Here is a 27,697-nt window from a genome sequence, read left to right on the forward strand (position 1 = left end):
CTGTTTAGGGGAACTCTGCCTTCTCCTGGCAGTGGAAGCTGTATTCTTTGAGCTGAGCTGCTGGGAAAAGGGGCTGGTCCAGGGCAGTATTCTAACCAGGCTTTCAGCCACATAATTGTGGACACCCTCTGTTCAGGAGCCGGAGAAGGCAATGGCACCCCACTCCAGTACTCTTGCCTGGAAAATCCCATGGACGGAGGAGCCTGGTAGGCTGCAGTCTATGGGGTCACTAAGAGTCCGACACGACTGAGCAACTTCACTTTCACTTTTCACTTTCATGCAATGGAGAAGGAAATGGCAACCCACTCCAGTGTTCTTGCCTGGAAAATCCCAGGGACGGGGGAGGCTGGTGGGCTGCCGTCTATGGGGTCTCACAGAGTCGGACACGACTGAAGTGACGCAGCAGCAGCAGTCTGTTTCAAGAGCAGTGTGGTCTGGTGGTCTGCCCTGGACCTTGACCATGCCCTCCCCCTACCCAATCTCAGTAATCCACAAGGGCTTCCAAGCTGCTAAAATCAAGTATATCTCCTTCACACCGGAAACTGCAGGGTTGGATTTATAGCAGATAACTACCCTGGCTTGGTTCCCAAAATACCCTAAGTATTCAAGATTTAGCTTCTTTGTCAGAGTCCAAAGTATAAGGGTCATGAACTGCTCAGCAAATGAATCAAATACATAATTCAGTGGAGTCCTTTAGAACAGAGCTTCAACCACAATTTATGTTTTCCTGGGGACAGGGTGTGGGGGCTCAGGCTATTTGCTCTCATGCTTTGGCCACAGTGTTCATTTTAGAGCGCTGAGCACACTCTCTGTCACTCATCCAAACAACACAAAGGACAACATGTGATTCACGCGGCGCAGCTAATACCCAACTGAACGTAGGAGTGAAGCTGCAGAGAGGTGTTAGTTCACATGTGAGGGGAATGGTCGGTTTGAATGTGGAGGATAGGGCTTACGAAGTTACTTTAACATTAGTTTTTCTGAGTATGACCACAAGAAGTAATATTTTTAAATGTATTATAACTTCATAGGAAATATCTTCTAAGAGGTGAACCTTGGACTTTTGAGTTTCTGTTGGAGACAAACAAGAATGTAAAAGGCACATACCACCTGAAGCAGCCAATTTTGGTAAGACAGATATTAGAAAGGTAGAGGAGGTCAGAAAGTACATCATATTTGTTCAGCTGTAGGATGAGTAATGTCAACTATCCATGTCTTTTCTTTTTCCCCTCCTGGCCTTCAACTCTTATGGGTGTGTGTTAGAGGGTGGTGGGGGGGGGTGTGGAATTGGGGAGTGCTAAAGGGAAGAGAAGGCAGTCACTCAGCAAAGCAGAATTATAGGTTGAGAGGCTGTCTTCCCAGGAAAGAACTGGGTTGAGTTCTTTGCAGATATGAATGTTACACTGAAATGCAAACTTATATTAAGCAAGAGAATGCAGCTCTGTCTTGGCAAAGGGATTGTCAGAGCTCAGCAAGGAACAGAGGTAGATTCCACAGAGTGCAAGCCTCCCACCTGAGGGATCCTTGGTTTGATCTCCTTTGCAATATTTCAGATTTTCCAAGTTCATCTTTCTTGGTTTTCCAAACCTTGAACTTAACACTACTGAAATTGCCTGAATTTGTTCTGTGAGGCTCTTGCTGTTGTCAGAATCCTGTCTGGCTCTGTGTTACCTCCCCTTTGTCATTTTCCTTCTCAACTACTAGCCTCACACAATTTCTTCCAGCATTGAGCAATAAGGCAGAAATCTCATTGCCTGCTCTATCCTGGGTTCTGGCAGGTGAATTTAGGAACACATCCATTAATAGATGGGAAAAGACTCAAAACAAAAAATAAACAGGAGAAATGTGGACCAACATACCAGGGAAGACAACATTGTTCCACTTGTCTTCAAATTAAAATTTCCAGCTATAGCCAATGCCACATTCTGATTAATTGCACTGGTCCCTTCTTGTTCTTCATCTGAGCCATTGGCACGATTTTTTCCACCTCGAGCTTCTGCAGCTGCAATCAAAATATTATTGACCTTACTACATGATCCAGCAATTATGCTTCCTAGTATTTACCCAAAGGAGTTGAAAACTGATGTCCACACAAAAATCTGCACACAGATGCTTACAGCAGCTTTATTCATAATTGCTACAACTTGGAAGTAACCTAGATGTCCTTCAATAGGTGAATGGATAAAAAACTGTGGCACATTCAGACAATAAAATATTATTCAGTGCTAAAAAGAAATGAGCTATTAAGCCATGAAAAATCATGGATTAAACTTAAATGCATATTACTAAGTGAAAGAAGTCTATCTGGAAAGGCAAAACTATGGAGACAGGAAAAAGTTCACCCCTCCTTTTCTCACTTGGTACCCATACATCTGTTCCCTATGTCTGTGTCTCTATTTCTGCCTTGCAAACAGGATCAATTATACCATTTTTTCTAGATTCTACATACATGTGTTAACATACAATATTTGTTTTTCTCTTTCTGACTTAATTCACTTTGTATGACAGTCTCTAGGCTCACCCACATCTCCACAAATGACTCAATTTCATTCCTTTTTATGGCCAAGTAATATTCCATTTATATATGTACTACATCTTCTTTATCCATTCATCTACTGATGGACATCTAGGTTGCTTCCATGTCTGGCTGTTGTAAATAGTGCTGCTATGAACATTAGGGTGCATGTATCTTTTTGAAATACAGTTTTCTCTGGGAATATGCTTAGTAGAGGGATTTCAGCATAGTAATTTTAAACCTGACATTTAGCACTATTTATCTGTTACCATCTATAGTGAAAAGCAGGCAGTCTAATAAAAGAGACAAAATGTCCCCCACAAGATTAGGCTAGAAATTAAGTTTTCAAACTGTGAAAACAAAAAATTTCAAAGCTTTCATAATACTTTTCTATAATATGGTATTTTTACTTCATTTATATATTTCAAATAATGGCCAAATAGAAAGGAATACAAAGTTACAGAATTAAATAATTATCTTATAGAGTAGTAAGCCATTATTACAAATTCAGCAATCATTTATTAGATTTTGAATGTCTGAAATAAATGTTAATTTATTATACTCATGTAATGTATTTATATATAGGTATAGATGTATGCAAACAAAATAGGGACCCACAATTGAAAAGGTTTATTTTTATGACCATGATAAATTACACATAGAAAGTATTTGTTTAAGTAGTTCTGAGGAAAATGTGTTAAAACATGTATGACTGATCCATTAAAAACTCATAATTTTATAGACCTGTCAACATTATAGTTTCTTGACTTTCAATTTTTCAGAAAAATAGCCATGTGAACAGATTTTCACCTGCCAAACTTGTAAAAACAGAACTCAATTTTTAAAAAATAATTCACTATTGTTCTTAAGTCAATAGAATTTTTAAGCACAGAGTGAAATGAAGAACATGTGGCAATTATTCAAGACCTGATAACATTATCAGGATTACTTTGAGGATACATTCTCATTTTTCCTAAATGTGCATAGGCTCATGGTTACAAGAAAAAGAGAGGAGAGAAGGATAGAAATATTTGCTGCCAAGATGCTTTCACAGAAGTTCTCTCATTTCCTCTTTATCAAAACCCTAAGATATAGACATTGCTATCACATTTTTACAGCTGAGGAAAGGAAGGGAAGGCATTAAATGGTTGAGGAAATTTCCAAAGGTCACATACAGAATAAACGGTCTGGAATTTGAATTCTGTTGTATTTTTTAAAAAATATTATACTCTTAGTTTGTTAATCAAAAGATTTCATATCTAATAAATATACTATATTATCTTTAATAATAGAATATTTACATTGTTTTCCCACTTGTTAGCTACATCACGACTATAAAGTTCAGTGCATACATAAAGAAATCATTGAGATTTAAAAGACCAAGTGCTCTAGAAGGGTGGGAAGGGGCAGGAGGTGGGAGGGAGGTTAAAAGGGAGGGGACATATGTATACCTATGGCTGATTCATGCTGCTGTATGGCAGAGGCCAGCACAGTATTGTGAAGCAATTTTCCTTCAATTAAATAACTAATTTTGAAAAAAAAAACAAAAAAATAAGGTTTGTAGTTAAAAAGATATAATGCTACTGTTCGCTTAATAGACCACAATACAGAGAAAGCATAACTTTCATACGTACTGGGAACAAAAAAAAACCCACAAACAAACAAGTGCTAAAAAGTTATGATCCAAAGTGGCTGATTTGGAAAATTTTAATCAACAATGAAACTTTGGATAATGTGTGTTAACGTGATTCCCTTGCTTTGGGAACAAACAAATAACAGATCCTCAAATGAAACTTTCTTGAAATGTCCATGCAAAATTCTACAAGGGATCTGCAAAGCCATACTCTGAATTGCACCTTTAAATTCCGAAGACAACTATCTTCTCCGTTTGCCCTTTACTCAGGCACTGCTACAGGAAGCTCTGTGCATCTTACCGAGCAGCCAGCTCATCTGGTGGGCTAAGATAGCTTCCGTAACTTCCCTGCCCATTTTCCCCCTCATTTTATGAGCTAAATGATTGTCACCACAAGGAGTTTAGAAATGATTGTCACACAGGACATTTTGCTTTTGGAGGAAGCAGGAAACCATGATAGTTCTAAGGTTCCAAGCATGATTCCTTACAAGGATTCTATACTTAACCACGCGTCAGTTAGAAGAATAGCACGGTAATTTCTACGAACCTCCCTTCGCTGAGGAAAAAGCAAAAAGCACCCTGAAGCAGTCAGCAGTGTGTGTGTGTGTGTGTGTGTGTGTGTGTGTGTGTTAGGGGAAGGACAGGCAGATGGGAAGGACAGGCAGATGGGATTTGTCTTTCTCAGGTCTCAGATAAGATGCTGTTTTTGAGTGAGGGTGGTTTTGTTTGTCTACATTCCCTAATCCACACTGTAACATGCAAATAAACTCTGGAGGTGCCTTTTAACAATTGATGCTTTCCTCTGGTGGCCAAGTGGGAGATACTGAATTCCAACCTTAATGAGCTTTTTAATGCTAAAGGCAAAATTCCTCTGCCATAACAGCATTTCCTAATAGTGTCAGACAACATGATATATATATTTTTTGGCATGGTACAAATGTTTAGACTCATTTGAGTCTGCTTCTTTCCTTAAGTGCTCATAAAATAAAAGAGAAGAAACACTTTATTTCAAGACGTCAGACCACAGATCACTAAAAGGAGTAATTCTGTTATTTTCTCATCCTTTGTGGTGTACGGTCTTTAGTGTTTACGTACCAACAGCCCAATGAATGAATGAATGAGCAAACAATTAAAAAAAAACACATATACATGTGGCTTAAAAAATACACTTACCAGGGCCTATGTTTGAAAAGGTTTGGAAAGCAGTTGTAGGGGGAAGGGCTCACGCTAGCATATCAGCCCTGGAGCCAGCAATGGAAACCTCATTTTAGTGGTGAATCTGGCAGGAACCCCCATCAATCCAAAGAAGGAAACAGAAGGCATCATTACCTGTAAAGTCATAGAGCTGTGGCAAAGCATCCAAAATGATACCAACCAAAGGCAGGTAGAGGGCAGCAACTTTGACCTTCACCTCTGGTTTAACACAACGCGGGTCCAGGTCGTGAGAACTCAGCAGGCTGTGGATGGCACTGACAGCTTTCCTTTGTACTTTGATGATCCTGTTGGCACAACACAAAAAGCCAAAGGCCATAGTGAAGCAAGGTTGACCAGAATGCTCCTAAACAACGAGGTGATGATATGAAAACCAAGCAAAGTAGGGTTGAGGTGTACAGAATCCAGAGACAAGCTGCTTGTGGTCTAGTCCTGGCTCTGCTGTTAGCACAATGTTTAAAGTTCACCACGTTGTAGAATCAGTACTTCACCCCTTTTTATCATTGAATAATATTCCATCACATTTTATTTAGCTAAATAAATAATGTGTTTATAAATCTTATAAATAATAAGATTACCCTTATGATTTCATCTAAGAGTTTTATGGTTTTAACACTTACATTTAGCTAAATAAATAATATTCCAATCACATTTTATTTAGCTAAAGTGAAAGTCACTCAATCATGTCCAACTCTTTGTGACCCCATGGACTATACAGTCCATGGAATTCTCCAGACCAGAATACTGGAGTGAGTAGCCATTCCTGGCTCCAGGGGATCTTCCCAACTTAGGGATCAAACCCAGGTATCCTGCATTGCAGGCATATTCTTTATCATCTGAGTCACCAGGGAAGCCTAAGAATACAAGAGTAGGTAGCCTGTCTCTTCTCCAGTGGATCTTCCTGACCTAGGAATTGAACCGGGGACTTCTGCATTGCAGGCAGATTCTTTACCAGCTGGCTACATTTTATTTATGTAATTCATCAACTGATGGACATTCGGGTTGTTTCTACTTTTTGGCTATGATGAATTATGAACACTGCTGTGAATATTTGTATAAGTTTTTATGTAGGTATAGGTTTTTTATTTCTCTTAGACATCTACCACAGGGCAGAATTATTGGATCATATGGCAACTCTGTATTTAATCTTTAGAGGAACTACATCATTTTACATTCCCACCAGCAGTTCTATCTTCTCTTTGCCAACATTTGTTATTATCTGTCTTCTGTATTATAGCCAGGTGCTAAGAGCTGACTATGATCTGCTCCCCTCAAATTCTTATGTTGAAACCTAATCCCTTATGTGATAGTGTTTGGAGGTGGGGCCTTTAGGGGGTGCTTTAGGTCATGACATCAGCGCCCTCATGAATGGAATTAGTGCCTTTATAAAAAAGACTGCAGAGAGCTCACTTAACCCTTTCTGCCACAGGGGAACACAGCAAGAAGATGCCCATATGTGAACTAGGGAGTGAGTCCTCACCAGACGCTAAATCTGTCAGCTCCTTGACTTTGAACTTCTCAGTCTCCAGAACTGTGAAAAATAAATTTCTGTGCTTTATAAGCCACCTAATCTATTTTTGTTAGAGCAGCCCAAAGGAACAAAGACAGAGGAGTATTTAACTGGTTTTGATAAACATTTCCCTGATGGATAATTACGTTGAAAACTTTTTCATGGGCTTATTGGTCATATTTTCATTGGAAAAATGTCTGTTCTGATCCTTTGCTCTTTAAAAAATTGAGTTATTTGTTCTTTTATTATTGAGCTGTAGGACATAAAAAATATATTTTAGATATAAATCCCTTATTAGATCAATGATTTGCAAATATTTTCTCCTATTCTGCTTGCTGTCCTTTTCCTTTATTAATGATGTCCTCTAAAGGACAGAAGTTTTAATTTTAATGGAGTCTAACTTACCTCTTTTTCTCTTTTGCTGGGTTTATTTTTGATGTTAGATTTAAGAAACCATTGCCTAATCAAATTTCTTGAAGATTACCCTTATGATTTCATCTAAGAGTTTTATGGTTTTAACACTTACATTTAGGTCTTTGATATACTTTAACTCTTGTATATGGTGTGAGATAGGGGTCCACTTTCCTTCTTTTGAATGTAGACATCCAGTTTTCCCAGTGCCGTCTCTTGAAAACACTACTCTTTCACCACTGATTGTTTTGTACTCTCATTGAAAAATCATTTGACTATAAATGTAAGGATTCATTTCTAGACTCAATTTAATTTCATTAATTTATACATCTATCTTTAGATAAGAACCACATAGTCTTGATTAATTTTGCTTTGTATCAAGTTTTGAAGTGGGATGTGTGAGTTCTCCAGTTTTGTTCTTTTTTTTCAAGACTGTTTTGGTTATATTGGAGTCCCTTGAATTTTCAAATGCATTTTAGTATCAGCTTGTCAATTTCTGTAAGGGCCAGCTGGAATGTTGAGAGGAATTGTACTGAATTTGTACATCAACTTGGAGACTATTGCCATCTTAACAATATTAAATTTTATGATCCATGAATATGTCATGTCCCTCCATTTATTTAGATCTATTTCTTTCTAAGGTGTTTTGCAGTTTTCAGTGAACAAGTCTTAAATTTCTTCTGTTAAATTTATTCCTAAGAATTTTATTCTTTTGATGCTACTTTAAGTGGAATATTTTTAAAATTTTTATATTGCTCATGGAAGGAGTATAGAAATACAATTAATTTTTGTATATTGATCTTGTATCCTGCAATCTTGCTGAACTCATTTATTACCTTTAATGGCTTTTTTAGTGGGAAGTTTAGGATTTTCTATAAACAAATCATGTCACCTGTGAACAGAGACAGCTTTACTTCTTCCTTTCCAACATGGATGCCATGGGTAGAACCTCCAGTAAAATGTTGAACAGAAGAAGAAAGAGTGGACATTTTTGTTTTGCTCCTGACCTCGTAAGCAAAGTATTCAATCTTTCACCAATAAGTATGATATTAGCTGTGGGTTTTTCATAGATGCCTTTATCAGGTTGAGGAAATTCTCACATATTCCTACAGAGTTTGTGGAGTGTTTTCCAGAGGTACTAGATTTTGTCAGATGCTTTTTATTCTTCTATTGTAATGACTGAGTGGGGTTTTCGTCCTTTATTACATCAATTGACCTTCAGATGCTAAACCAATCTTGCATTCCTAGAATAAATCCTACTTAGCCTTGGTGTACAATGGCACCCCACTCCAGTACTCTTGCCTGGAAAATCCCTGGAAGGCTGCAGTCCTTGGGGTCGCTGAGGGTCAGACACGACTGAGCGACTTCACTTTCACTTTTTACTTTCATGCATTGGAGAAGGAAATGGCAACCAACTCCAGTGTTCTTGCCTGGGGAATCCCAGGGATGGGAAAGCCTGGTGGGCTGCTGTCTATGGGGTCGTACAGAGTTGGACACGACTGAAGTGACTTAGCAGCAGCTTTGGTGTATAACCTTTTAATATATGTTGTTTAGTTCAGTCTGCCAATATTTTATTGAGGATATTTACATCTATATTCATATTGGTCTGCAGTTTTCTTGTGATATCTTTATCTGCTTTGCCATCAAGGTAATGCTGGCTTCATAGAATGAATTGGAGGTGTCCTTTGTTCTATTTTTTGGAAAAACGTGAAGGATTGGAGTTAATTCTTCTTTAAACATTTGGTAGCACAGCACAAAAATGCTAGATAATTTACACATGCTTAAAAATCACTATAGATTTAGTGACGTACGGATGTTACCTTCTTATACCCTCAGGTAAGAAGGGTTCCACAGCGATCCCTTAGACTCTAGAGCTACGGCTCCTTTCAGGAGTTCAGCTGTTGAGATGTGTACCACTGGCCCTGTGCCTCAGATGGGTGGGTGTTGGTGAGACTATTAATTGCTTTGGCAGCCAAAGGAAGAACTGATCAAAAGGATGTATTATCAGAAAATAAATTGTTTCTGAGACTTCTGCTCATATATAAAGTCCATGATGGTATTTTTAATGACTCTCCAGGAGAACAACTGACAACCCAACAATCAGGAATTATTGTTTTGCCAAAGGAGTGACGCTCTTAATTAGTTACCCTTTGGGGGGTAGAAAAGGTACTGTGTGTGTGTGTGTGTGTGTGTGTGTGTGTGTGTATGTGTTTGAAAAAATAGACCTATTTGATTAAACATAATTACATGATGATCTCTGAACATACTCTACTCTCTTATTAGTAAAATAATAGCAACGATCTTACGAGGAATCAAAACAGATGCAAAGCCTGGTTGCTTAGACATTTCACTAGAAGAGAAATGGAAAACAGAGACTACCACTCATGTAGATACTAAAGCGTATCATGCTTTCAGAAATCATGGAAATCTCTGCTATCAAAGGACAATCACGATAAAGTATGTGTGCATGTGTGTGTGTGAAGGCAATTTTCTTTCTGCACAAGCCTCCTTCTCAGCACATTCTCAGCTTATGTGTCAAGGCACTTCGTGTTGCTGTGGAAATTCATGTTAGCTATAGGGTATAAAATTCCACTGAGAAAACTGGGAGGAGTTTGATGAAACTGAAGCCTTTGAAAACGAAGCTAAGGATATTCTTGGTGACTGAATTTCTGGAAGGGGGCAGAATTCAGAGCTGAGAACATCAGACTTCCCACCATGACCTGCTGGGAGATAGAGACCTACCATCCCTTAAGCATTATCAGTACGGACAAAGCATTTGGGACACATTTGTTACTGAAGTTATATAAACTTGTGCTCTTGTAATTGTTTCATACAGAGATGTCCTATTTTTGTCACAAAATTATAAATACTTCGAGAAAACTTCAGAATCTTGAATTAGACAACAATCTATAACATACAGCAATGCTGCCACTAATCAGCACATTCTATTTCAGAAACTTCTTGAACAGAGGGAGGAAGAAGGTAGGCATTGTAGGAGTAGGTTTTCAGGCAGAGAGCTAATGTGGTACAAGAGGGTGGGCCCTAGGGAAGGACTCTGGAGACCACGGTCTCTGGACTTGAGTCTGCTGTGTAACTTTGGGCAAGTTCCTTCAATTCCATGGGCCTAACCTGAACACTAACAGGGCTGAATCTAGATTATTTTCCAATCCTAACACTCCTTGGATTTAAGCCCCTGTCAGCAGTGTGCCAAGTGGCATCTGGCTGCTGCCTCTGTGCATACAGGTCACCCAAGGTACACCTTAAAAACAGCTTTGTTTCTAAGCAGCTCACTAGCCAAGCATCCCGGGGAACCCTAGTAGAATTGGTAAAGTGAAAGTGTTAGTCGCTTAGTTGTGCTGCTCAGTTATGTCCAATTCTTTGGGACCCCATGGACTGTAGCCCGCCAGGCTCCTCTGTCCATGGGATTCTCCAGGCAAGAATACTGGAGTGGGTTGCCATTTCCTTCTCCAGGGGATCTTACTGACCCAAGGATCGAACTGGGCCTCCTACACTGCAGGCAGATTCTTTACAGTCTGAGCCACTGGAGGCCTTGGTAGAATTGGCAACTTCCTCATAATGAATAAGCGGTTGAAAAGAGCTATTTTATGGTTACTCTCCATCCCTCATGCCTTTCCACGTTCCTATTGGCACCACTTTCTAAAAACGTGGCTGCTTCTATTCCTTGGAACTGGTGAATGGTGGAGTTTTTCACCAAGGAAGATAAGTCAGAGTGCAAAAATTTGGTAAGGAGCATCCTTTTTTTTTTTGCTTTCTGTTCCACTATAAATGTTTGAGACATACCCTTCCCCTTCAGCATCCAGGGCAGCAGCCAGCTCGGTGAAGAGAAGCCCGGTGAGGAAGTGCTGCTGGCGGTACTCCGGTGTCAGGTCGAACATGCTAGCAATCTTCTGGTCCTGGAAACTGGAGCAGGAGCTGGAGTTCTATAGAAATGTAAGGGGCAGTTTTCTAAGTAACAAGAACTGGAATTAACACCACGATGGTGAGGATGCATCAAGCATATGCTACCAGCCAGGCTCTGTAGGCACAACGCAGTGAAGCAGTTACTGCTCACATCCCTACGTGTCAGATGAAGAAACTGGGACTTAGAGTGTCCACTCTGCTCAACTAGCGAAGAAGACTAAAATCCTAGGGTCACATCTGGATAGGGAAATGGGGATTCTACCCCATGTTATGGCTCTGAGCTGGTGATTCCTCTATAACAGACTGCCACCTTTATTTAAGGTTCCTGTTTACACTTCTGAATATGATTTACCTACATTGCCTGAATTTTGCTGGCCTGGAAACCAGAAGCAGCATCAGGCAGGGAAGTGTCACATTTACCAGTCCTGGCCAATACCTGTGTTCTTATTTTAGGGCGTACTTCATATGTCACTAAGAGGCTACAAATGTCTCTAGCCAGCCTTTCCAGTTTGGTGATGCTGGGAGGTGGTCAGAAGGTGAATATGGGGGAGGACGAGGGGCAGAGCTGGCAGGTGTGGAACAGCTGCTTGTAAGTCAGCTCTTCCCCAGTTCACAGGAAGATGGTCATGCGGTGCACATCTGAATCTGAGTGTCATCTGGCATGAATAGCTAAGATTTTTAAAAGAATTATTAAGATAAGCCTCCTCCTTTGTGCTAGGATCAAAGACAATGCATCTGAAGGAAAACCTAAAAAGAAGAAATCTTGCCTGCTATTCTGAGCTACTGATTTGTTCCCTATATATGGAATATGACTATTAAACAGCAGTACTTTATAAAGTTTTTCTACAGAACACCAGTCCCCCAAACTGATGGAGGAAAAAAAAAAGATTTCCAGAGTCCAGTCATTTTGGGAAGTACTGCTTATCATTCACCTCCTCCTCCTCCTTCCTTTGCCACCCCAGGGGCATTGTAATTTATATAAACAAGTTAGAGACTCTTGAATGGCCTATTGCAAAGAAACCTTTTAACACAGTGTTTCTAAAATGGATTTGTCTTCAGAATTCTATATTTGTATAATACCTCCTAACATCCTGTGAAATGTGGGGCCCACCAAACCTAACCTGCATAATACTGATCTACAAAAAGAGACTGGCCATGCTGTCAAAGCCTCATTTCTAAATATTAATACAAGTGTTACTCTTCTGTGCTGATTAAGAAAAAGAATTTTTAGAAATATACTCTATAAAACAGACCATTTGATTATTTTACAAGGAGATATTTTTAGTGTTTCAAGAGCTACATTTTCGAGAATATGATTCAAGGTGGAATCATTTTGTACTTAATTTCATTCTATATCAGAATCAGCAGAAAGTTCTAGGATCATTTAAAGATACAATACAGTATCCATGTTAAAAACTACTACTAGATCATTTGGGAATCAATATAAAGGAAACTAACTGTAATTTCATAAATTTTATGAAAGGAAGGTTTCATAAGGTTTAGGAAAAGGGAAGTGAGCAAAGGAGACTGTCAAGCTAAAGTAAAGACTGTCAGCAAAAGATCTGTGATTTTTCTATGAATTAGACATTTTTCATAGTGCATATAGATTTTGTGCTCTTCTGGCCTCAGCAGGGACCCTTGAACCCAGACAGAAAACAATCACATAGCTTGTAAATGATTAGTTAGATGAAATAACTTTGGGTAGCATACGTATGTGTATCTGGATTAACACATACAATGTGTATCAATTGGTTTGAATAACTCAATTTTTCTTCTAATTAAGAAGACCAATCTTAATTGGTATAGGAATAAATGACTAAGCCAAGCTAATTCAACAAAATAGCTTAAACACTTTCCAGTTAGCTGATTACCTGGGAAGATATGGAGGGACAGGGAGATGCTGGAGCAGTATCCGCATTCATAAAGAAGAGGTTCAGATTGAGGTAATGCTCATGGCTGCAGAGAATTCTCAGGAACTCCAGCCTCATGGAAATGAGCGTTGGAAGGTTGTTGAGCTTGGCTGACAGCTGGTAAGAAAATGAGGAGGGAAAAGAGGTTTTATTCTATGGTGAATGGAGTTGAGGTTGACAGACACAAAATTATCTTTTCTCCCCAGATTACAGAAATCAGTGGAATAAAAATGAGTGGGACAGGGCAACAGATGGCAAGCTCTGCATTATGGGAAGGTCCAGTAAGTTTTCATCCATTGTCATTGTTTAGTCACTAAGTCACGTCTGACTCTTTAGCAACCCCATAGACTGTAGCCCTCCAGTCTCCTCTGATCATGGAATTTCCCAAGCAAGAATACTGGAGTGGGTTGCCACTTCCTACTTCAATGGATCTTCCTGACCCAGGGACCGAACTTGTGTCTCCTGCATTGCAGGTGGATTCTTTACCACTGAGCCACTTTACTGTTCTTTTTAGGATTCCAGTCTAACAGCTGGCCATAATGAGAATGCTTGCCTCAACCCAACCCTCATTAAATCTCTAATATGATGGATGGCAAGCTCATGCCTAAAATAATCTGGAGGTATGTCTTCGCTGTAACACAATAAAATTTCACAAAAATCCTACCGTGTCTGAGAAACTAAAGGAAAGGAGTTGACCCCACATGCGGCCACACAAAACTAATGAAATGGGCCTGGATGACTTGCATGCCACAAGTGCTCTCTGTGGTTTCTAATTAAAGGCCGCACTGGTAAGCTTTCAAACCAGTCCCTAGATGAAAGAATCAAATTACTTACGAAAGTATGTAGTCCCCGCGTAAAAGCCAAGGAGTTTGCCCCAACATGGGAGAAGGGGAAGTGAAGGAGAAAGAGAAAGCTGGGAGAATTTTCAGGAAAAATCTTTTCAAACAAACCAACTGTGAAAAAAGCAATGAAAAGCTGGCAAACATGACAGTCTGGAAGAGACCCCTTGCTTCCCTCAGGCAGGCTGACATCTGAAGGACTGAGACGCTACGGGCAGTGACAAAGTAAGCAAAGAAGGGCTTGAGGGACATTCTGTGCTGTGCGTGCTTAGCTGTGTCTGACTCTATGTGGCTCCATGGACTGTAGCCCACCCGGCGCCTCTGTCCACGGGGATTCTCCAGGCAAGAATACTGGAGTGGGTTGCCATTTCCTTCTCCAGGGGATATTCCCGACCCAGGGATCAAACCCAGGTCTCCTACATTGCAGGCGGATTCTTTACTGTCTGAGCCACCAGGGATGGAGCTTCAACCTCAGGATATCACCACAAGGACTCTGCTGGCCCAGCACAGGATGCCAAGCATTTCACCCTTACAAATGGCCATGCTTCCTCTTCATGCACTTTAAGAGCAGTTTTATAAACTATATAATTTAAATGAGCACATATTTTAAACCATTTTAGGAAAAAACCATTGTGTTATGGCATTTTACCTATAGAATCTGTAGTTAGTAGACATTTATTGGAAAAAAAATGAATGCACTATGTACTATAGAAAAAATAGAATATATGACTTCTGTGTATGAACCTTTACCAGAACCCATACTCTTATCAATGTGTATTACTGGCTGATTTTGAACAGGGACATCAGCAAATTATACTAATTAAAACTCAGTTTTATGCCCTTCACTCAATGGCCACGCAAGAGTTGTTGGGTCAAGCCTGCTATCAGAACTTGAAAGCACAAGATACCTGCATTTGAAAGAAGGCCACATTGTGGGCATCTTTCATAAGTCCCTTGAAACTTCAATGAAGACAAAAATTTCAAAAATAATTTTAGCAATGTTTAAGAAAGAGTAAAGAGCAGTTTGGGCTTCCCAGATGGCACTAATAGTAAAGATCCCACCTGTCAATGCAGGACATGTAAGACACTTTTGATCCCTGGGTCGGGAAGATCCCCTGGAGGAAGGCGTGGCAACCCACTCCAGCATTCTTGCCTGAAGAATCTGATGGACAGAGGAGCCTAGAGGGCTACAGTCCCTCTAGGGCCGTGTAAAGCCATGGGGCCACAAAGAGTCAGACAGGACTGAGGTGACTTAGCATGCACACAGGCAAGGTGCATCCTGTGTGCAAACATCCTTTGCAAAGGTCAGGGCCCAAAGCTGTAGCCTCGGTGGCCCAATTTTCACAACCATCTTGCTAAGTCAGTTCAGCTGTAATTTCTCACCCTTGAGATCTGACCAAATTCCTCACCCCTCATGTTCCCCAGGTGGTTCTGATCACCCTAACATGCCTTCAGCAAGAATCCTGTTAGGTTAGTTTGACCAGAATTCTCCCTTTACCCCTGATTTTTCTCTTAGTAGTTTTTCATCCACTTACTACTCTTACCCTGTTCCTTGGCTATAAATTGGCATTTTTCCTTCTGTATTCAGAGTTGAATGCAATCTCTTTCCCCTACTGAAATATCCAATGCAGTGGTCCTTATACCTATCACAATGGTCCTGAATAGAGTCTGCTTTACAGTTTAACAAGTGTCATGGATACATTTTTTTATACCAGAGGCGAACCCTGGGCTTACAGTGGTGTTCCAGTCCTTTCTTTCCATATATTCAACATCAAGTTTTGAAAAACAGATTAACTCGTGTTTGCAATTCATCCAATGATCTGCCATCCTAAACACCTAAGAGTGATGGCAAAGGGAAATGGCACCTTCCTCCACCACCTCCTCCCACCATTCTGGTAGGACAGGGCCAGAAGATCCAAGCAGGGGCAGGAGGTCAGGCTATACAAGATGTTCCTGCTCTGGTACTTCTGATATTTCCTTAGGATTCTTTGTAAGCCATCTTCCTTATTAGGAGTCTCTTTAGAACAGTCATGGTCTTTTTAGCAAGGGAGGGGAGATACTTTTATTTTGCAAATGAGGAAATGAGACTCAAAGAAGTTGAATGACTTATTTATGGTCACTAAGGGATTAACTACAGAGAGTTATTAGTTCTGGTGGAACAGAATGATTAACTCATTGTACCTTGAGTAAAGCAGCCAGGGCTCTTTCTTCCCTGGAAAAGTTGCAATATTAACTCCTCTAAACTTCAGCTTTATCATTTGCAAAATGTTGACAATAACACCTTGCAAGAATCAAGAGAGATGATTTCTGTAATGTGAACACAGAGCTTTGTCCATAGGAAGAAACTAAGGGTAGTGACAGTGGTGCTGATGGTGAAGGTGGTGGGTAATGATGCTGGTGGCAGTGACAGTAATGGTGGTCCTAAAACACAGGAATACGAAAGAAAAGGAGCAGCAACAGTAACTGCTACTTATATTTCTATTATTGGGATAGTTTGAGGAGAAGAGTGAACAAAAGTAGGATTCCATTTGAAAAATCTGGGGAGACAGCACTGATATGCTCTTTAATTACAAAATACAGTCAACCCTCTATATCCACAGTTTCTGCATCTGTGAGACAACCAACTGAGGACTGAAACTATTTGGGAAAAAAATTCCAGAACATTCCAAAAAAGCAAAACTTGATTTTGCACAGGCAACTAGTTACACCGCATTTACATTATGTTTGATATTATAAGCAATCCATAGATGACTTAAAGTATATGGGAAGATGTGTGTAAATTATGTGCAAATTCTACACTGTTTTATTGAAGGGATTTGAGCATCCACAAATGTTGATATCCTTGGGGGTTCTGGGAAGGGTCTTAAAACTAATACCCTGCAGGTATACCAGATGACAATATTTGCTTTTTGCTCAGTGAAATTCAGTCTCTTTGACTGATTTTACTAAAGTTCTTTAATGTTAGAATTTCACAACTGCAATTTAATTAATTACCCTAATGTGTGAAAAGAGACCTCATACTTTCAATTATATACCTGGTCAAAAACTGAATCCCACAGTCATGTAATTCTGTTAAATGCTAAACTGAAGAAAGCAGTTTGTATCACTAATAAGTCTCAATGCCCACGGACCTTGTTGGCCCTTCTGTGCTGGTTTGGTAAATGCTCCAGGAATCTGCACAAACTAGTGTGTCTACCAAAGTTCAAGGCACAAAACAAATGACTTGAAGAATGTACCACAAAACCCAGAATGTACAGGAGTCAAACTGTCTCACTTGGCAATGAACGAGGGAGCACGCCATGGCAATAAGCGTCACGTCAGATAGGAAGGAACCAGGAGCAACAGGGCTAGGTCTGAGGGAACACTCACCTGGTTGCAATAATGTTTGATGAGGTTAAACACAAAGCCACGATCCATGAGTGAGAGGAGGTCATACAAGAAGAAAGCCAGGCTAATGTTGATCTTTTCGGCCTGTTCAGTTTCCTTAAAAACAAGCATATTGATACAAACACCCCCATCATTTGCTAGTAAACCTTGGGGCCCTGGAGGGGGGCGGAATTTGGGAGAGGCAGGTCATATCTTTTCAGCCAGTGTCCCTCTGGAAGATTCTGAGCAAAGCAGGGAACCCTGCAAAACTACAGCGATATACTTTAGAAACTAATTGATGTCGTGAGTGTTGAATGAAGTAATTCCTTACCTACTGTTAGTATTTAGGTATATTTGCTTCTAGGTGTTTTTTCCTATGTGCATATTTATCTGTATATAATTGAGTTTATTCTCTGTATACAATAGGGTCCTGAATTTATTCATTCAACCATTATATTATGAACATTTTCCTACACTCTGGTTTCTCATATTTTCTTAAATTTCTTTATTTTGCTTTACTATAATTTGATTCTGCTAATGACTGTTTTAGCAAAAGTAATTTGAAATGTATTTACTATCTTGAATGAGACAGATTCTTAATTTGAAAGGATTGTTGCAGAAAATGTAATCAAGATTAAAAAAATCGGTTTTTACTTAAGGAATTTTTTTCTCCAATTAGACAGCATTCCTAGCCTAAGAGAGGGCAGAGTCATACACAGTAGAGTGAACTCTTGCATGAATTGAGGCCAGGGTTTAGTTTTTACTACTTCTCAGTGCTCATATTTATGAGGGATTTTACAGCACTTCAGAGCAATCAGGGATTCACTTTTTCATGTTTATGCCCTCTATTCTCAGAATGATAAATCAATTGGCTCTGAACTATTGAAAATATGATTTGAAATGTTTTCCTCTTGTTATGATGAGCAGTTTGCAAATTCAGGCCACGCTGACCAGCCACTGGCATGGGTGGAGACTTGGTAAAGAAGTTTCCACAGCTACCATGGAGTGGCAAGCCCTCATGCTCTTAGCATCCTCCACCTGGACCACTACTTAAGTATCTGTCTGAATATGCTGGGCTTGGAGTCTTCAGTCTTGACCTTGCTGCTAACTGTGTTGACTTTTGGAAAATTTATCAACCTCACTATGCCTCATTTTTCATGCCTGCCAAAATGAGACACCATTGCCAATCTCATAAAGTCTGCCATAAGAAATGACCAAGTGGAAGTTTCTTCTCCTCAGTACAGAGTAGCAAACAAATTCTTCATAATGATACAGGTATTAATAATGATCATTGCTGCTTCAAATTTTATAGAGTTTCTAATTTGGCTTCAAATTTTAGAATTTTGTTTTATTTCATTTTACTTTTTTTTTTTACTTTCTACTTTGAAATAATTTCAAATTTACAGAAAAGGAGCAAGAATAGTCAAAAGAACTCCTCTAATTAGACTCATCAGTGCTGGGTATTTTGCTATATTTGCTTTATCATTCTCTCTTCATGTTCATGTTTTTTTTTTTTTTTCCTGAACCATTTGAGAGTAGGTTACAAATATCATAAAACTTGAGGGTATATTTGCTAAGAACAAAAATATTCCCTCTCATAGTGTGTTGATACAATAATTTAAACTGCTTTAATTCCACATTATAATTTCATTTTGTACAAGCTCCATTCGGTTTGTGGGATCTTAGTTCCCCAACCAGGGATTGAACCCGGGCCCTTGACAGTGAAAGCCAAGAGTCCTAACCACTGGACCACTAGGGAATTCCCCACATTGTAATTTTCGACAGCAATGCTCCAGCCCCACCACAAGGTGCTTTCCAGTATAACAAAGTGAATTTAGTTGTCATGTACAGTTAGTTACATTTTAATTACTGTTTATTTTTCTTTGATTATGAAAATAATATATGCCCAGGGTAAAAAATTTCAGACAGTGAAGAGCAAAATGACACAGTTACCTTCTGAGGTTTTACTAAAAGGGCTGCAATCTCCGAGGTGACCACATTAACAATAGTAGTTATGTCATCTTTGAAACGGTCAGAAAAACGAGTCCTCCGAAAATTGTCCCGCTTGTCCATGTTATGTACATACTGGGCCATGCTTTTCACCTACAGAGAAGATGGGGGAAATGTCAACATGGAAACTGGTGACCTGCTTGTACACTATGGAAAAAGGGGAAAGCCTGGAAGAAAAGCTCATTAACAATGGACTTTCTAACACTTTATCTGTGCTGGTGGTTGGTTGCCCATGCAGGCTCTGGTCTGAAAATTGCTCCTGACACCCTGATGGTTACCATGGCAGCAGGAGGTGGGAAGGGTGCCCTCTTCCTGACCCCAAGTCAGGGGGCTCCCTTCTTGATGCTGACAAAGCCAGGGAGCTTAATTCTTCAGCTGCAGTGTCACAAGACTCCCCTTCTCTCAACTGGGAAGGCAGACCTGGACTGCGCCCCGCCCCGCCAGGACCACTGCAGCACCGTCCTACCACGGCACACAACTTTACAGGAAAAGGAACTGTTTATGACACTGTTTTTGATGTAAACTGAAGTCATTTCTGTCTCTGAAACTATAGTGAGAAGAAGACAGAAATGTCCTTCTTATGTCAGCTTCAAGTAGAACGGGAGAAAAGTTTTTCCAAAAACAATTCTACAGTATGCAGGCTGGAAACTTAACCACTATTTGGAACACTGTCTCTAGGAGAAATTACATTGTGAGTTTTATAAAACTAGCTTGCTAAATATACATATGCAAATATTTATATAATTATATATTTAAAATACATATTTAATGTATATGTAGTTTAAATAAAAACCTATATATCAATCAGTGATAGCCTGCATTATGACTAGGACAACACCAGCTCAATGCCTACCACAATTTCAAATCAACATCATGCTTATTTTTTTGGACTTCTTCCTGGGCCAGGAGATTCCTGGGTCAATACGGTCCGTTTGATAGAGTCTGAGGTTGTATCCTGTCCTTGTTGGAAACTCTCAGAGCTATTAGAAACAGCTGGATGGGAAAGGCTGGGAGATGGAATGGTTGGGTGTCTGCCCCTTCTATAAATGTGTCCATGATAGTCTGAGAGACACTGCAAAAACAAATGGCCCCAGAATGTTAAACTGTCCACACTTGCCTCAAGGTGACCCCCTAGGTCAGGACTGGAAGGAGAGGGGACAAAGACAGTGTGTGGGAAAATGACTTTCACTCCTCAGAGCACTGGGCTTCCCTGGTGGCTCAGATGATAAAGAATCTGCCTGCAGTGCAGGATACCTGGGTGTGAACCTTGGGTTGGGAAGATCTCTTGGAGAAGGGAATGGCTAACCCACTCCAGTATTCTCGTCTAGAGAATTCCATGGACAGAGGAGCCTGGTGGGCTACAGTCTATGCGGCTGCAAAGAGTCGGACATGACTGAATGATTAATACTTTCACCTTTCTAAGAGCTCTAATAGCAGATTTCTGTTTCTAAGAAGCCAGGGCTGGCAATTTTCTTTAGTACTGAGATAAACAGAGATTAAAAAAAAAGAAACAAACAATCAAAAAAAAACAAAAAAAAGGTAAACTATGAAGCAAAAGCAGATAGATAGGTAAATATGTTTTAAGACAATGCCATAGCCAGCTTGGGGAAGACCTAAAAATCTAAAATCCTAAAGCCCAGGGTAAGAACCCCAGTTTCTTCTCACAGTAGAGTCCTTTTTGGCTCAGGACACAGGGACGTGTCTGTACCCCACAAAGTTACAAATCCTCAGTGGAGGACCTGAATGAGACGTAGGAACTGGACCTAATTTTTGTCCCACAAAGTACCTCTCTCACTATGATCCTAACTAAGGACCGAGGAAGACAAGCCCCTTTGTTGGGGGCCACCTGCTCCTGATTCCCCACTGCCTAACCCACCCCAGTACTGGGTTTTTAGCACTCACTGTTGTGTTTGGCTCCTGCCTGCTGAGTTTGGCCATTCTACAACCAAATAGATAATCCTCACAATACCATACTTCCTGTCAGCTACTTGCCAACTACTGTGTCATTTGCATCTCCAGAGAGAAACACACATTAGAAACAGTAGTGGATTCGTGGTCATTATTTGTGGTGTGGGTTAAGGCAGGAAGATATTTTCCTCCATATGGGCCTCTGTGACCCATTCAAAGCAGGGATACTAAGAAACCCTTGGTGTAGACTTTGGAGTAAAGCAGTCACCATTTACCTCTGTGTCCCCAAAGTCTGGCTCAGCAGTTTCTGGAAGCATGGGGATTTATTCATTAGCAACTGTGAAATCTGCCCAAGGATTGTTTTCAACAGCTCTGATGATGCCAAAGTGGTTGTTCATTAGCACGTGGGCATTAATATAACTAAAGAGTGTTAAATCGCCTAGGCAGTTGGCTAAACCCAAGGAGGTTGTAGTTCCTTTCTCTTCAGGCTTCTTGGGAAAACAGCTGTTTTGGTGTTGAAACACCTTTTCATGCATCTGTAAGGCAACTGCATAAGCAACGTGTGGAGGACTGGGCACCCAGTCTGAATCCAAGATCAGTTTCCTTGCAAAGTCTGGCTGGGGCTGCAACTTTTCCATCTGCCTCCACCCTAGCTCCTTTTCTTGCCCTTCTCTGTCTACCTCTGAGCCCTAGGAAGCTGATCTCTACAGACTACATCATTCAGGACTCCTTGAACTTGGGCTTCTGCTTTTTTTTGGCTTCACCATGAAGCTTGCAGGATCTTAATTCCCCAACTAGGCATTGAACCCAGGGCCACAACAGTGAAAGCTCAGAGTCCTGACCACTAGACTGCCAGGGAATTCCCAACATGAAACATCTTTGAATCGAGATACTGCTTTCCTTTGGGACTCTCTTCTAAATGAAAAATCTGTTGGTCGTTCAGTTGTTTCTGACTCTTTGTGACCCCATGGACTACAGCCTGCCAGGTTCCTCTGTCCATGGAATTCTCAGGCAAGAATACTGGAGTGGTAGCCACTCCCTTCTCCAGGGGATCTTCCCTTCTCCCAGGGATTCAACCTGGGTCTCCTGCATTGCACACAGATTCTTTACCATCTGAGCCATCAGGGAGATTCTATAATATCAAAATGAGCTTTTGCTTCATGTCTTTCAAAATTTGCAGTATGGAAGATCAACTCAGTTGAAGATTATTTGTATGAATTATCTATAGATGGATTATGAGCAGAGTAAATCTTTATGGAGAAACTTGATGGTGGGTGGGATGGGTACAAAGAAGCAGGATGTACTGGGCATGGTAGTGGTGGTTTTGATTCTTTTCTTCCCTCAAGGGTTTATGGCCAGTCTTTTCCTGCCAAAGCACAAAGCTTGTGTCTCACTGCTAATGCTGCTGCTCCAAGACTTGTGAGCTGCAGCCATCCACCTGAATCAGCTTGGCTTTTAGAATGCAAATTCCTGGTGCTAGTTGCACATAAAGACCCTTAGCTCTGTTCAGGCCTCACAGGGCAGAGGCAGTGTGGCTTAATGGATCTTCAGCGTGCTTGGAAGGCACTTGGGTAGACTCCCCGCTTGGAAGGCACTTGCACCATCAGCTCCCTGTTCCTCATCGCAGTCAGTATTCTAGGGAGGGGTCCAGATCTGCGTGATTCTCATTAAGCACCCACAGGTGATTCTGCTGCAGGCATCTGGCATTGTGCTCTGAAAAGACATCGCTAGCAATACTTTTTTCCAGTGAGGGGTGGGAAATTGGTGGAACTCTAAGGCAGGGCAGGGATCCCCAACCTCTGGGACCTAATGCCTGATGATCTGAGGTGGAGCTCATGTAATAATAGGAGAAATAACGTGCACAGTAAGTGTAATGCATCCTGAAACCACCTGCCCTCACCTCTGGTCCATGGAAAAACTGTCTTCCACAGAACTGGTCCCAGGTGCCAAAAAGGCTGGGGACTGCTGCTCTAGCGGGTCTGAACCCTTGATGTGCTTCTGCTGCAGGGGCCTGACTTCTTTTCAACTCTACTGCACATTACTTCCCATTTCCTCAACAATGTATGCTTTGTTTCTTTTGACCTTTTTGTTCTCTATGTCCTGTTCCATGTTCATAGAGAACATGTCTTGTTCTCTATGTTCAGTATTGTCCTCTTTCACCTGGGCTTGAACTTACACAGATAAACTAGAGCTCAGGTGAAAATCCTACCACCTTTCTCTTAAAAAAAATTATCCACTTAAAAACCGTGTCACAGAGGAAAAACATCCAGTCAATGTGAAGCTAACGCTATTACTAAATTTCAATCCACTTTATCCTCTGGATTGTCTGTGTGTGTATTTTTGTGTAGTTAGTGTCTGTGTTTTCATACTTTTTCATTTAAGCTAATTTCACAATGCATCTCTATTTATAAACATTGACAAAATGCTTATTCTTGTGGCTTTATGGTAAAATCCTTTCACTTCCAGTATAAAATAGGTATTACTATTATTCTTTTCATTTTTAAATTAAAAAGTATGTTATACCATTTGATTTTCTGCTAAAGAACAGATGGAAGTTGCAGGTAAACGTATCTACAAGTTTCATTTCTCCCCTCAATGAGTATTAGTCGGTGCTTGTATGATGTCAAGCCATGTTCTGCATCTAAAGATAGAATAATGAAGAAGATAGACCCAAATCCTAGCAATCCAATAGGCAAGAGAGAAAAACAGATTGTGATAAGCACTAAGAAGGAAATAAAGAGGGTGTTTAAAAAGAGAGGAATAGAGTGGTAGACATATTAAGGTATGAGGAAGTCTGCAAAGGCCTCTTAGACATTAAAGCTGAGACCTAAAGAGAAGACCCGCTCCCCGACCCCCCGCCTCCAAAGTGTGTACGTGTGCAGGAGATGAGGGAATGAAAGGTAGGGAGTGGGGAGAGCATCTTAAAAAGGCTCTGAGACTGAAAAAGCCTCAGCATCTTCAAAGGACCTAACTGGAAACAATGTGGCTGAATGAGGGGGGGAGTGGTCTTAAGACAAGGTTAGAGATGAAGGGAAGCAGAATCATCCAAGGGCTTTTTAGGCCATGAGAAAAATGTGCACTTTATTTCCAGTACTCTGAAACTGAAACGTTTTAAAGAGGAAAGTGTCATTATCTGGTAACACTGAGTTGCCCTATACAGACTGGATGGGCAGAGGGCAAAAATGAGTGTATGTGGGCAAAGAGGATGTGCTTGCAGGCACGATGGCAGCTTGAGCAGACGGGGAGTGGTAAAGATGGGGAGATGTGGCAGGTGCAGGCACATTTTCAAGGCAGAATCAGTAAAGTTTGGTGGAAGGTGGATGAAGGGGTAAGGGAGAGTTAACACTGAAAGAATGAGCCCAGGTTTTCTGCAGGAGCAATTCAGTAGAGAAGATGTCAGTTCCTACTACAGGGAACCTCACTGTCTGTCTAAATGTGCTGTTCGTGCCCTGTTGAGCACAGATATACACGTGCAAGAATCTCACCAGAAGCTCAAAGAAGAACCAGGAGTACTTGAAGACTGTTTCTTTCACCATTCCAGTGCTGACCACCATCTGTAGGGCAAGCTCCTCATGGAAATGCTGGACAACAAACACAAAAACATTATATGTATGTAATGACAGTCTGTATTAGGTGTTTTATTTGCCAACTTTCCTTTTTCCCAATTGTAATAGTCTGTTAGTATTGATGCATTTGTCCCACATGTCTTAGACCACTGTGGATAGTAAAGTCAATGCTGAAATAATCTGAGACTGGAGGGCATTTTAAGCAGGCAGAAGGCTGGTGGTGGTACTGTACTGGAGAGCTAGACTAGAAGGAATGGCCTCATCAGGGAAATGAAGCTTCTATGGGGGAAGCATTCATGGGCAGCAGTTGGAACTGGGGCTGTCTGTCATCTTTCTCCCAGGTTCCACTGTAAACCCTCTGCGTGACCATGTGTAAAGCATTCCTCTCCTAACCCCGAGTTTTCTCATATATAAACTCGATTGGTAGCAGTGGTTCTCAGACTTGAATGTGCATCAGAATCCCCTGGAGGGCTTGCTAAGAAACAGATTGCTGAGCCCACCTCCAGTGTTTCAGATTCAGCAGGTCTGGAATAGGGCCTGAGGTTATGTGCTGGGAACCTCGATTAGAGAAACACTGTCAAGATGGTAACTCCACTCCTTCCAGAGAGAACAATTTTTGTTTTTATAATCCATCTATGGCTTTGTGGGAAATGAAATGAGTTCAGTTTATGAGTAGTGGTGGTGAAGTCACTAAGTCATGTCCGACTCTCGTGACCCCATGGACTATAGCCCACCAGGCTCTTCTGTCCATGAGATTCTCCAGGCAAGAACACTGGAGTGGGTTGCCATTTCCTTCTCCAGGGGATCTTCCTGGCCCAGGAATTGAACCTGGGTCTCCTGCACTGCAGGCAGAGCTACAAGGGAAGTCTTATCAGTAGATCATCTGTGTTAAAAAGTATAGAGGTAGCAGCTTGAACTCTTTCAGTTTCTAAACTTGTGTCCCAGGGTCTGATGCTCCACTTTATGTCTATACTTCTCACCAAGTCATGAGACTGCTCATCTGACTGCAAATGTAGCAGTGATTTTTTACACCTTTTGCATCTTCCCTATTCCCTAGTTTATCTGGATACTTGTTAATACTCTTGACAACAGCTTTGATGTCAAACAAGGTTAACAATAAAGGTGAGGCAACCAACCCATGTCAGTTTGCCTGTCATTTCACTAAGCCACAAATGTTTCCAGGCCATCAAGTCATCAGTCACTATGAAGGAGCAGACAGTGCACCCGGAGGGGAAGTCAGGATGGAGAAAGACAGGATACTGACTCTAGATAGTAAAGGTGCATATCTAAGGAATAATTTCAATGAGCCCAGACTCTTGTAGCTTCCCATATATAGAAAAACACTAAAATCATTAACTCAAGATGTCTGTTTTTGTGAACATCTTTTGATGTGCAACTACATGTTTTTGGTTTTTTTTTCCAGTAAAACCTCCTATAAATCCTGGCTCTTTCCTTGACTCTTTGAAATAGTCCCTCAGAGATAACTGAGAGACTGTTTTCCAGGGTTCAGTCTTCAATAATGTCCCCCAATAAAACATAACTCTCAAATTTTAGGTTGTGCATTTTTTTACCAGTCAACACTATCCTGGCCTTAAAATGGAAAGCCCTGCATCCCAAGGACCCCCCAAGACCCAGGAAAACTGGGATAGCTGGTTACTCTAACTGATGGCAAAAATGACATCTGAGCATTTTCTGTGGATTTCATTTATCTTAAACCATAAAATGTAGAATAAACACAGATGAACTCATTTTTTTAAATTGCTCAGTGGGTAAGAAAGCTGAAACTACTTGAATACCCTAATATCACATCCTAGGGTAATGGCATATGTGAAAATAAAGTTTTAAAGTCAACACTCAGAGTAAAAATTAATTAGAGCAAAGCTTACCCTTGATAAACCTTTAAATTACCCACACTGTATGGTAAGTATGCAACACAGTTTACTGATTCTTAAGTACAGTAAAATTGAAGAGTTACTCACATAAACTAAAAGGAGACAAACAGAAAGTTCTCTGTGCAGATGTCTGGGTATTTGAACTGACGACATCCCTGGATGATTAATGGGGACACATGGAGAATGCTAAAGTGTTTCTGCTTGTCATTGGCCCCACTTCATTCTGTTGAGTGAGTCAAGCCTTTACAATTTTAATACATATGAAAACATGTTGAGACTTTAGGGAAGTTCCTCCTCTTGGGAGAGGTGCAGGGCTGCATGTTAATCTAGCAGGTGGTCTAAGCTCGCCTGTGATATAACTCAGCTATACCCGGATCTTCCCATTGTAAGAAAGAGACGCTCCACGAGCTTCAAAGGTAACTGCCGGAAAATAGGTCAGTTTGACCGCCAGAGTCTTATGGCAAGAGGAGATTAGAGGACGATAAGCTGCTTCTTAAAGTAATTTATGTTGCTTACCAGGCAACATTATTACAAGAACACCTTGCTCTGGAGGTTACAGAAAATAGCCAAGCAGCTAAACCCTGTTTGCTGAGCAACTAAGGAGACACACTGGCTAGACCTCCCCCTGAAATGAAATGATTCTCTGCTGGTCACTGAAATGACCAGAAACAAAATCAAAACAAATTAATTGCTCCCAGAAGAAATCAGGCCCTGCCTGAAGAAAACAGGTGTAGGCAAATCATGGTCCTTAAGAAGGAAAATAGTACTTGTAACCAGTCTCCGCAAAGCCCAAAGCTAAGGTTTAGAGTAAGTGACATATTTATTTTCAACACTTCATACATCTTCTTTCACTTCTTCTTTTAGAATTAACTCCTGGTACCTCCTTCCAGACAAGCGGGGCCCAGATTTGTGCCAAGTCTGCAGCACCGGACCTTCCAGGGCCTCCCCATGCCTGATCTTTCCCCCACCTAGGCCAAAGTGAGCTGTGCTGAGGCTCATTCCCT

General features: G+C 40.7%; 1 protein-coding gene across 4 annotated transcripts in view; it reads right to left on the bottom strand.

Annotated features, from left to right (window-relative positions):
- Positions 1 to 27,697, bottom strand: part of DOCK8 (dedicator of cytokinesis 8) — a 233,498-nt gene that overhangs the window by 40,324 nt on the left and 165,477 nt on the right. For all 4 annotated transcript variants that reach the window (XM_070794611.1, XM_019966033.2, XM_070794610.1 and 1 more), the window contains 7 exons: positions 24,721 to 24,816; positions 19,271 to 19,420; positions 17,321 to 17,434; positions 13,074 to 13,229; positions 11,083 to 11,222; positions 5,478 to 5,647; positions 1,860 to 2,002 (listed from right to left, as the gene is read on the bottom strand). In XM_070794611.1, coding sequence (XP_070650712.1) covers positions 1,860 to 2,002; positions 5,478 to 5,647; positions 11,083 to 11,222; positions 13,074 to 13,229; positions 17,321 to 17,434; positions 19,271 to 19,420; positions 24,721 to 24,816 — 969 coding nt within the window. The remainder of the gene's footprint in view (positions 1 to 1,859; positions 2,003 to 5,477; positions 5,648 to 11,082; positions 11,223 to 13,073; positions 13,230 to 17,320; positions 17,435 to 19,270; positions 19,421 to 24,720; positions 24,817 to 27,697) is intronic.

The sequence above is a fragment of the Bos indicus genome, chromosome 8 (genome assembly GCF_029378745.1).
Source record: "Bos indicus isolate NIAB-ARS_2022 breed Sahiwal x Tharparkar chromosome 8, NIAB-ARS_B.indTharparkar_mat_pri_1.0, whole genome shotgun sequence".
Lineage (NCBI taxonomy): Eukaryota > Metazoa > Chordata > Mammalia > Artiodactyla > Bovidae > Bos > Bos indicus.